At 39.1% G+C, this 12,201-nt stretch overlaps 1 protein-coding gene across 11 annotated transcripts in view; it reads right to left on the bottom strand.

Moving 5' to 3' along the window:
• Positions 1 to 1,023: 1,023 nt before the first annotated feature.
• slc4a2b (solute carrier family 4 member 2b) overlaps positions 1,024 to 12,201 on the bottom strand; it is a 99,383-nt gene continuing 88,205 nt past the window's right edge. For all 11 annotated transcript variants that reach the window (XM_059017162.1, XM_033992501.3, XM_033992507.3 and 8 more), the window contains 11 exons: positions 11,700 to 11,916; positions 10,403 to 10,618; positions 9,722 to 9,870; positions 9,235 to 9,429; positions 8,577 to 8,819; positions 8,041 to 8,130; positions 7,667 to 7,833; positions 7,275 to 7,528; positions 6,542 to 6,711; positions 5,399 to 5,572; positions 1,024 to 4,985 (listed from right to left, as the gene is read on the bottom strand). In XM_059017162.1, coding sequence (XP_058873145.1) covers positions 4,905 to 4,985; positions 5,399 to 5,572; positions 6,542 to 6,711; positions 7,275 to 7,528; positions 7,667 to 7,833; positions 8,041 to 8,130; positions 8,577 to 8,819; positions 9,235 to 9,429; positions 9,722 to 9,870; positions 10,403 to 10,618; positions 11,700 to 11,916 — 1,956 coding nt within the window. In that variant the 3' untranslated portion in view covers positions 1,024 to 4,904. The remainder of the gene's footprint in view (positions 4,986 to 5,398; positions 5,573 to 6,541; positions 6,712 to 7,274; positions 7,529 to 7,666; positions 7,834 to 8,040; positions 8,131 to 8,576; positions 8,820 to 9,234; positions 9,430 to 9,721; positions 9,871 to 10,402; positions 10,619 to 11,699; positions 11,917 to 12,201) is intronic.

Genomic DNA, 12,201 nt, shown 5'->3' with positions numbered 1-12,201 from the left:
GCATCAGTCAACTACTAAAATGTTTGTGTGGTCCTTGGACTGAATGTAAGAAGGCATTGGAAAATTAGCACACATTAAAATGTCCTACATTTCTCAAAAAGCAATGGTTTTGTATCGATGTATCATTATGCACTACTGCATAGTGTATTCTGAACTGAACTTCAGCTGTGAAGCACCATTGGGCCTACTTTCCTTAAACACTTCTACATAGCTTCATTTAAACAGCACATAGGAAATAAGGCTTTCTGAATACACATATATATCCTCTTTGTCGACCAATAGACTTTTTTTTTTTTTTACATAACCCATCAGCCATCTGCCATCAGGGTTTGTCAACTATAATTCCACACTGCTGCCTGGTGGCAACGAATTGTAAAGTCATTTTCCATTCGAATCCGACAATCCTCCCCCCCCAGCACGTTCACATTACATCAACACTCTCATACGAGACCGGACCCTATCCTCGACTTGCTACATCTCCGTTAATTGTCACCTCTTACAGCAATTAGCTGTTATAAAATGATCAAATTTGAGCTTTCTTTAATGTATAATCTGACGTAGGGGAAAACACTATGTGAAAGGCGTGATATGTATAAGCCAAAAATGCTATTGCTCTTATTCTAATTAACCAATAGTCTTATCTTCTAATTCTAAACCAGCCCTTAGGATGTTGAATTCCAGTTGAAGAGTTGTTGTTAAGTTAAAATACATTCACTGTTGAGACTGGATCTAGCTCCAACTTTCTAGCAGATCACTGTTACGTTCTTTGAGGGACTTGATAGTAGTCGAAAAGCATGGCTACTGAATTACTCTCACCTACTCCAAACAGTGATCCCTCAGGTGCATGGTTAAATAAATTGGTATGGAATGTGCTGCTACTATTTGTATTGGGGACTTGTAGAAACTGCTAGATCACCATCCTATATTGTAAAATTCATTTTACATGACACAGGATCTTATTTAAACCTTCACAAATGAATGCAATTAAATTTGATGAACAAAAAACAAAACAAAAAACACCAGTAGAGTTAAATAGAAAATTTGCATTTATTATTGTTTTAAAAACTAGATGTAGAACTATGTACAGCTTGTAGCAATTGACACAAATCTAACAGATAATCTGATACAAACTACATCATCCACAACACTACGCCCATTACAGTATCATTATTTATTTATGTAGCAACAACAAGCAACACGTTACAGACAGATTAAGAACTGGATTGGCATGGAGAACGGACTGCCTTCTTATCACTGCAAACAGCACACTCTCTTTCTCTGGGGCAGGGTTAAGGCACGCTGCCAAATCAATGTGTGTGTGTGTGTAGTGTAGTGTACAGTATATATATATATATATATATATATATATATATATATATATATATATATATATATATATATATATATATCTAAGTGACTGACCAGGGGAAAGGCACTCTCGTGCTGTTATTCCCACATCATTCAAGAATGCTGATTTAAAAAAAAACAGAATATATAATAAAAATGTCTGCCAGACTTTCAAACAATAAAACCTACACAGCAACACAACTACACACAATACAGTATTGCCAAATGGGCGTGAAACACCAAATCTTATTCTTTATTTGTGAAATTTAAATAGCACGTTTTGTGTGCCAGCAACATACAGTGCTGTGTCTCCCAGGTAAGCCCACATATGAAGGAAATATATCTGAAATATACTGCAAATGTATTTGATCTTATTTCATATACAGTCAGAATGTATTTTATTCTGCTAACATTTAGAATATATTAGAAATACATCAAAGTAGCCAAAACAAATATTTTTAGGATATATTTCCCTTTCATATGGAAAGGTGGATTTGACCACACTGTACCCAGCTGAAACCTAGATGTCAAAACTATTAATATTTTGTGTGGATGTATGTATGTATGTATGTATGTGCATATTTATATATATATATATATATATATATATATATATATATATATATATATATATATATATATATATATAAAAATAAAAATAAAAATAAACTATAGTTTGGTAAATGTGTTTTACATTTCTATTTTAATAATCCTGTTCTAAACTCCTAAAGCATGGTCTAAAAACCCCATTCAATCAAATGGCCATTCAATACTGTGATGGCAGATACAGGGCAAATCTAATGTCTGTGTTCTTTCTATTACAGCTATAGCACGTATGCTGGCTTGCGAGACACGTGATTCTAAAGTTGCTCCGAATCCTGGGGTACAGCAAGTGGCCGCGGTTACAAGCCCGACATTGAAACCCCCTCCCTGAGCCTAGCTGGCTGTGCACTTGTCTTTATGCTCAAGGATGAGCTTTGATAAAGCGGGAGGAGACTGTAATGAACCTCCTCCTAGCAGCTGATGAGTTAACAATACTGACATCCGCATAAGACCCCTACTTAACTCTCGACTACAGGAGCTTGTTCTTTAGTTGAATGGCAAGACATTCACCTTTGGAACTGTATAGTTTGCGGTTTGCATCCAACTTTTTCTTGCCCTTCCGATCAATCCAATGGGTTGAGATGTCAATTCATTACAAGCGTACATGCATAGTTCCTACTGTGTGAAAATAGGCTATATAAAACTATGGCTATACTATATTTCTTAAAAGAACTAACGAAGCACTGCTTTTACCGAGTCCACCAATTCCCATTTTAAAAGATATCTGTAATTTCCTGCCTCATCAAATCAGCTGGCACGCTGCTGATATTATGTTACTTGCCGGATAGCAGCAACAGTAAAGAAGTAGTGAGAATTAAAAAAAAAAAAAAACACAAAAACATCTAACACACCTATTCTCTATCTCCACTACAATGGGAATACAAAATAAAAATAAAAATAAAACATGAATTAAAACAATGCATAGTGTGTGTCTTAGTTTTCTAAAATGTATTTATTTTTAAGAAATTCCCCATGCACTGGCACAAAGCCTTAAATCACCTGAAACTTTTATATCAAAACTGTTATAAACTCCCCTTTATCGCATTGAATGCTTCTTCACTGCCACACCAGGATTCAAGTACGTTGGTAAAGGGTCTGTACACCCCACATGATTATCCTGGATAAAATATCACACAGCTAAATAAATATGGTATATTTGGCTAAAACCAAAAGATAATTTTTGTATATACTCTATTAACACACAATGTAGTAAGATAATAGTGTTGAATGCAGTATACAGTATAAAAAGAAACTGTATATAGGTCAAATGCCATTCAGTCTATAAATAAACTCCCTCCCCACAGGAAAAAATAAAAAAAAAAAAGATTTATTAATCATTCTGATAAACACAAATGCAACACTTTCCATTAACAGAGTCAAACATACAGTAGAACTGAAAGCTCTGACCCAGTGACAGGGAGAAGATTCCTACATTCTAGCCGCTATCTTCCAATTCCAATATATTTGTAAGCATGCTCAACAGTTACCCTGCGTGTGTACATTTTTAAGGCCACAATTGAATCAAATGTATTTTATATAGTTAATGTATGTATGTTTGTGTGACATACATACACACCAGTGGTATACAATAACAATATAATTTTATGTTTTCCGCTTATTCATGACATTCTAAAATATATTTCTGTATTCTAAAACATCTTTATAAAGAAGGCAAACACGTGCGCAGTGTAATACGTTCATGTATCCACACGTCAGGTTTAACAGTGGATCGACACCAACAAAGATTAACACAACACCAACCCCTTTCCTTTGTGGCACTTCAATGCACTGTCAACCTAGAGCTTACTCTGCTTCAATTTTTTAAAAAACATTTAGCGGTACTATCATCCAAAACAACAAGCTAGTGCTGCTTCTTTAAAATGTACCCTCTTTCCCTCTTGCCAAAAAGAGAAAGAATATTATTACATGGAATGATTTAAAAAAAAAAAAAAAAAAAGACACCTTGGTCTTGAGAAACTGGAATGAGTTGAGCGGTTGTAATTTGTTTACATTTGTTTGTGCGTGTTTGTGAAAGGGACAGCGAGCTGGAACCACAGTAGAGCATTACGCATCAGGTGGGTCAGGCCTCATGATTACGAGTGTTTGCTTAAGATTTTGGGTTGGGGAATAAGGGACAAGCACTGGGCTACTCCTAGAATACAGAGGCTGTGATCCCTAAATAACCACCCTTGTTACCTGAATTCCTAAACACATTATTTCTCCAGTTTAAGACACTTTCTGTGGCTACCATCAGTCACAAATAATAACCTCTAACTTATATTGGGGGGGGGGGGGGGGGGGGGGGTTGAATACAGAGGTATGAAAAGAAAGGTATTGTTCTCTGGTAGTGGTGAACAAAGCAATACAAAATAAATACACTGCACATAGAATTCTTTCATAGTGATTGCAAAAGCAGCTGAGATGATGATGTTAAACTGAAGCCTGGCTGTCTCTTGGGATTCACACTCACCATTTATACTTTCATTAAGTTTCTGCCCATGTGATAATGAAAATGAGCAGCTCTTTTATTTAACGTGTGTGTGGGGGACTTACATAGCCTTAGCTAGTTTTGTCATTCAGCTCCAAGGGAAGAAAAAGCCTGGCACATGTGTGACTTGAAAATCTGTTTCTGATTAAGCAATCCCTATTGAAATATACAAAAAAAAAATTGTGTGTGTGGAATATAAATAAGTGTTTTGGGTATTTTTTTTTTAGGTGGCATCAGGTTCATGTGACCCATCCATATTATAAAGTGCTTCAGCACATGTTGTTTCAGGAACTTGTTTTTTGGGGGGAGGGGGTTCTGAAAGAACCACAAACAGCATTCCACCATTTACAAATGCACAGTGGAGGAGCAGGTCTGGTTCCATCCTGAGTGGCCCTGGCACCCTGATTGGCTGGGTGGCTGGTAGGCTGGCATGGCTGATTGTCAGGGCAGGTGGTGGATGGGCAGCTCACACAGGCATGGGCATCTCATCATACTCATCCTGACCCTCCTTATCAAAAGATGTAGGCTCTGCATCATCTCCGTCCAACTGGGGGGAGAGGGGAATACATTAAGCCATTCATAAACAAAGACTGTTTTAGTCAATTGCATTTTGTGGAATTAATTATATATATATATATAAGAAGTATGATTGTCTAAAAAAGTGAAATTTTCACAATTGTTTTTCCTATAAGGACAAACTCAAAAGAAGCAACTCATGTATGTTGGCTGCAGAGCTATGCTATGAAAAAAACAAAAAACATTAAAATCAAAATACATGTTTAACATGAGTGCCTCTTTCATATAAGAAAATGTAATATCTATAAAAATAATAGCAATACATTTTAGATAAGATTTACTAGAATTATTTTGTTAGATATATGTATAAGCACTTTAATGCAAATGACACACAGACAAATTGAACAAGATACTAACGGACAGCCCCTCTCCCACTGTACTTACAGATTTCATCTCGCGCTCGGTGAAGATGCGGGTCAGCAGGAACATCTTGAGGGGGACGGTCATGATGAGAACAAAGGGGAATGCCAAGGAGGCCACTGTGGACATGACTGCCCAGAGCACTGCCAGGCACACCAGCTGCAGCCCCGTGAACAAGTGCATCCGCAGAGTGCGCACCTGCCAGGGAGAGACAGCAAGACTGTTACCTATCCTATTGAAACATGTAACATGAACGACTTTAAACTAACAGGGAACTTGGATTTATAGTAAAGGTAATGAAGAAACAAAGACCTGGAAATATTGATTCTTTCCATATCTATTATTATTATTATTTTTATTATTATTATTATTATTATTATTATTATTATTATTATTATTATTATTATTATTATTATTATTATTATTATTATAATATGTGTTACTAGCAAAAGTGACATTTTAATCTAATTAGAAAATGATCAGTAAATTTAATTTATTTCACATTATGCATTTAAGATAATCAGCATGCATCAGGGTGCAGCAGTACAAAAGGCCCTTTTCATTTTTAACCTCTTGCACATCTCTTGGGAGCCAAAAAAAAAAGGGACCCTTTTTGACTGCGGCACCATGACACAACAGATATGTTCCATGTATACTGTAAAATCAATTTATCTGTCACCAGTTAGATTAATTCAAATTTTAAAAAATAGACTGTTGTGCTTTGTAATGGGCAGAATCAATTTCAGATAATTTTTTTATTTTTTAATTTTTACTATGAACACATCCTTTAATACGAGTTTTGGAAAGCTAATCCAAGTTGTTCTGGGGCTATGACGTGTTTAAGGAAATAGTCAAGATACTCCTGGAGCAGTAAAGTACAATTATACGAAAAGTTTGTAAACTCCAGGAGCTACTGCTTCCTTAACTGTACCTGGTGCAATGTGTTACACAGAGAAACGTAATCCAAATACTTTCAAACACCAGTTATCCCACAATGTGTGATGAGCTGCCTTTAAAACTGATCAATGGTTGGGAGAGAGCCAAACTTTTTATCTTTAGCTTGCAGAGGATTGCAAAGTGACTGGTTAATATCTGACAATTACCAGCCTTTGTAGCCTTTGGTAAATTCTCCAAATAGCTATAAGTAGAAGTCGATGCAGCCCTCACCTTTCTGACGTAGGTCTTGTCGGGATGGTATTTGGGGGGCATAAGCAGCAGCATCATGCGCTCGTACAGCTGGATGCCGTTGAGAGACGTCACCCCCATGTAGAGAAAGATCCCGAAGAGGACAGCCAGGGGGATCTGCCGCAGGAGATCACCAATCACAATGGACAAACCTGGGGGCAGCAGGCAGGCAGGCAGGAAGAAAGGTCAAAGTGGTAGTCTTTTTTTATTTAATAGCGTACTTTCATAGCACAAACCCTTGTTCTGGAAATGAGCGCAATTGCCCTCCTGTCCCAATGCATGCTGGTTCATTGTGGTAAATTATATTTTTACCACTGTAATGCAGAATAATTGATTTTTATATTCATCACTTATTACTGTTTCTGCATTCATGGATATTTGGTATATTTAGTAGTCGCCAGTATATTTTTGCTTTGGTCCACAGTCTCTGAGCAAACATGAGCAAGGTTCAATCTATATATTGAGGCCAGTATAAAAATGACAATTATGGGAGTGATAGTGGTGTGCATCAGTAACACCTCCACCCCCTACTCACCCCCAATTCCTGAAACAGTAAGTTTCTTAATGATTAGAAATTGAAAATATCAAACAGTCACAGTGTCAGTGGGGAGGATAGAGAAGATTACCAGTGCACAACCCTAGTGGTAATTGTTATTTTGACTTCATTAAGGAAATTCCTACTTCACAGTCAAATCAATAAGAAAAGACGACCTACCTACTAAGATAGCCACCAGCAGCCCGGTCACTCTCTGCTCTTTGACCTCCTGGATCTTGGGTTTGTCCCCGGGCGCTACAGCCTTGCTCATGACGGTCAGTGCATTGGCGTGTGTGACGGAGCGGACAGTGGCTGCGGCCATCCAGGGAAGTCCAAACAGGGCACAAACCCCACCCAGGACCACAATGATGAGCAAGTCCAGGTGGAACCCGGATCCCTTCACTAGCATCCGCTCCTTCTTAGTGACGATGAGCCTGGAGATATGAGGGGAAGGAGAGGTGACACACTGAAAGGCAGAGCGCAGGCAAACAGGGAAGGGCAGAGCGCAGGCATAAGAGAGAAAGCGGAAAAAACTGAGGTTACAAAACAGAGGGAAAAAAAAAGAGCCTCACGATGTGATCTGAGTCTCCATGAAGATGAGGATGAAGACCAGGATGGCAGGGAGGATGCTGGCCACCATCATCCAGATGGGGAATTCCTTATTGTCCCCGAAGGGGTTAATCACCCAGCCTCGCAAATCTGGGCTGGTCACCGAGAATCCACTGGGCACGCTCAATTTCTGCAAGTAGAGAAATAGCACACTGTCAAACATGTGACAGGGACCATGAAGCTCTGGGAAACAGGCATACAGATTCAGGTACTGAACAAGTAAAAACTAGTGCATTATAAGCCTTTTCATTATGAGCAAGTTCCAAACCTCTCTTAGTAATAAAGAAAAATAAAGGAGAGCCGCACTTGTGAGAAATGAAGCCCTTCACACACAGACCTGTATATAAGTGTCAGTAATGCTGTAGTTCACCAGCACCATGATGAGAATGGCAATGGGCACCCCAAAGTCTCCAATTAACCTTCGAATCTGCAAGAAAAAAACAGAGCATATGAGGCCATTGCAAAACACGTGAACAGCAAACACTGGAAAATGTGCATGTTAAACACTGCCCTCTTGGCTTATTTATTTGTGTGTTATTATATTATTTCTCAGGTTTATTATATAGACATTTTATAAATACAGTATAGTAAACTATTCAATTAATTATCCTGTGTGTAAAGTTATCAAAGGCTGGATTCAAAGACCCCAATTAGCACTAATATATCACTCATAACTATTAAGCACTCGGTAGTGCTGAATCTAGAAATACTAAAAGAAACAAGCATTTCGACGCAAAGTCTTTTCCATGTCTCTTGAAGGCATAGATCTAATGTAATCTTAGGTATAGTGGTCCAAAATTAGCTCTAAAATCAGGGTCTGGGAAATCAGTCATCAGTGTTGAAAGAGATAAACCAGGCAAGCCTGAGACGCACTCTGCCAGGGAAGAAGGCGCTGTTCTTGAACTTGCGCAGGTAGAAAGCGATGAAGAAAGTCCCGGCCATGAGGACGAGGGAGAGCAGGGCTGTGTTGGGCTTTCCCGTCACGATCTCCTTCCCTGCCGTGGAGGTGCTGCTGTTGCCCGCCCCCAGGGACACATTGCTCATCAGAGGCTGTGTCCAGTTACTCAGTGTCCCGTTGTTCAGGGAGCAGGGTTGCAGGGGGTGCTCTTGGAATATCTGCGGGGGGGGGGGGGGGGGGGGGCAGGAGGTTAGTATACAACAGATCACAGAGCAGATATAATACAACGTCCAGCCCTTCTGCACTTATTTTTTTCTAACCTAATTTTTATTTTTAATTATGTCTCAATCCTAAAATTCTAATGCTAGGTGCCTCCATTGATTCTAATATTCTCAACAGTTTGTGCTAAACAAATTACTTGATTTCATACACTGATAAGGTGTGATATAATTATAATACGTAATTTAAGTTGAATAAAAGCCAAAAAAGCATCTCAATAAGACCACTATTTGTTAAATAATGTACTCTATAATACATAACTTTCACGAACACGAAACAGGAAATCCTGTGCGCAATGCAATGTTGACATGCTTGCCCCTATATCCAGACACACTCCCTGATTTTTGAACTCACCTTAACCAGCTTGGAGAAGGTCTCGTAGATGAAGATGAGAGAGATGAGGAAGGCAAAGATCTCCTGGGTGAAGCGTGAGACATAGCGCACCAGGAAACTGCCCTCGAACGCCACCATGATGAGTACGATGAGGATGAGCCAGAACCCGATCCACACCCGACCCGTCAGGTACTCCATTTCATTGGCTTTGCAGAACTGAGAGGGGGCGGACAGGCACGTGAGATACAGTATTCTACTGCAGCACAACCTACAGCTACTCTGCATGGGCAGTCTGGGTGTTTAATGTTTTACCATTAAATCAGGTTTACAATCGTTCAGATGGTATTTAAAGCGGTTTACTCATAAGAGCTCGAGCTAGACATCTAAGTCCTAAAGTTGTCGTACTTGTTAAATTGATAAATACAAACTTTTTTTATATATATATGCAAGATCCCCTGATCACTGACCCCCACCCAACAAGTCTTTAGAGTCAGAACAGGGTACTCACAGAATAAAAAGCTTCTTCAAAGACTAGCAGGGGCCCCGAGAAACCAACCACAAGCAGGGGCTGGGCCCCGAGCAGGCAGAACACCACGCCGTGGAGCGCTGTGGAGATGATGAGTTCTGACACACCCATCAGACCCTCCGTCTTCTCACCTGGGAAACACAGGCCTGGTCACTATGGGGACACTGAGTATACCCCTCTGCCTCCCTGACACCTGACCAAGCTGGAAACTACAGGGACAGTGCTGCATATACACTGGAGGTACAGCATGAACTCTGCTATTGGGACGTTTGAGGAATAAGTAAGGACATAGAATGATGCAACATACACCAGGAAGCAAATGCCTTTCAAGCTTAATATGAACCACCCAAATTTGAGATTTCCCATATAAAGTTTGATCACAGCTAGAGTGTTTTTCAAAATGTAGTTACCTAAGAACAGTCATACAGGCACCTATCCTACATCCCCATCACAATGGGATAATAAACATCAATAGCTTAGATAAAAGATATGGGTAGAAAACTTGAATAAACAACTGAATACATAAACAAGTAGCAAAATAACAGGAAAGTGACAAGACTGAGAACAAGTAACTGAACAGACATTGAATTCATCAACTGAACGAGGTAACTTGAGTAGCTGAGCCAGTAGTTTGCATTCCCACAAGCAGAGTGTGTTGCTTACCCAGCAGGCCTCCAAAGGTGATGGCAGGGGAGAGGGCAGCGAAGTAGATGAAGATGATGGCAGCCATGCACTGTGGGTTGAGGGCGTCTTTGAAGTCGCTCAGGTACTTGGGGTACCTCCTGCGGGCGTCGCGGATCAGCCCCCCGAAGGGTCGGCCCGTCCGCTGCAGTGGGTCATCATCACCCCCCTCGACCGCTTGGATGATCCGCAGGGCCACTGTGGGATGGAGAACAGATACACTTATTTACTGTGCAAATACATTTTTACTGGAATTTTCGGCAACAGCCACACAGAGGTGCAAAACGAGCTGCAATACATTCTACGCACTTTTTGTCATTCCTGTAATGAGTTTGTTGTATTAGCACAAGAAAAAGCAGATCAAGTCTAAAACACACTATAGGGCACTTTGGGGATTTTCAGATGTTGTTAAAACTATATATGTTTGAAAAATATTTCGTTTAAAATAAACTCCCCAATTTGAAATGAATCGTAGAGCTAGATTTTTAAGTTTAATGCGACACCTCCCTCCCTTTGTCATCTCTCTTCCTGCAAGGCTTCAGATAACATTAAATAACTTTTGTTTGAACGTATAATTTTTTTATCAATTTTGTATTTAGCATTTCATGAAAAATACAAATCTGGTTAAATAAAGCTTCATACGGACCATTTTATTATTGCATTTGAAACGGAGTAAAATATAATCAATATATTAGGAAGGGGCTAATAAATGGCTATGGTACTAGTAGTACTCGATATGTTGCCGAATTCAAAACACAAGATCGTTGAGTTTAAAGATTGTACTTTTCATGTCACACAGCTGTTCTCAAAGACTTTTTTTTATAACCTTGCAAGTAAAAAAGCATATTAAAAAAAAAAAAAAAAAAATCACTGTATTTTAAGATCGCCCAATGTATTGGATTTTAAATTAAGATGAGGTTATGTAATCAAAACGTCTATACCTCGGCTATTTCTAATCATTTGATATTAAAAAGATAAATATTTAAATAACTGTATTAAACTTTTTTCTTAAATAGGTCTGTCACGTTATTGTTTTTATTCAGGCTTTTTTCTTAAATAGGTCTGTCACGTTATTGTTTTTATTCAGGCTTTCAAAACAACAATAATCAGTCACACCAACCCAGCTGTGCATATTCATACGGATATAATGAAACTTTAAAGAAATTAAATAAACTTTGACTTAATGTGAAACATAGTTGATGTATTTTGTGCCAACAACAAACAAACAAAAAAAATAAATACAAATAAAAAAGAAGGGCACAGAACCACAAGATGTTACCTTTATCCTCAGGGGTCTTGGGCTCCTTGGCAAGCAGCTTGATATCCTGCTCCTCCCTCTTCTTCAGCATCTCCTTCTGGAAGCGCGCCAAGGAGCTCAGCAGCTCCTCTCCCCCCACCTCAGAAGGTGGGATCACGATGCTGCAGTCCAGGAACTCGTTGATGGCATTCAGGAGGTCCTGCCGGTCGTCAGCCAAGTACGCTGCTTCGTGGAAGTGCTGCCAGGAAAAACCAGAAGGGTTTGCTTGCTTCTTTGTAATACAAATGTACATACAAAAAAGATCTTGCACCCTAATAAACCATAGAGCTAACCTCTCAGTAAGCATTATTCAAAATTCTCGCAATGTAGGAGAGAATGAAGATGTGTGGAGCTGACAATGGTGTGTCAATGCTAGCTTAATCTGAACTTGAACTAACACTCACACACAGATAAAGACACAGCAAGTGATACAGGGAGAGAGAGACACACACAGACGGATAAAGATACAGTAAGTGATACAAAG

The sequence above is a fragment of the Acipenser ruthenus genome, chromosome 3 (genome assembly GCF_902713425.1).
Source record: "Acipenser ruthenus chromosome 3, fAciRut3.2 maternal haplotype, whole genome shotgun sequence".
In the NCBI taxonomy this organism is placed as follows: Eukaryota; Metazoa; Chordata; class Actinopteri; order Acipenseriformes; family Acipenseridae; genus Acipenser; species Acipenser ruthenus.
Note: the sequence above shows the minus strand (reverse complement) of the source record. Positions and strands in the feature narration are given on the sequence as shown.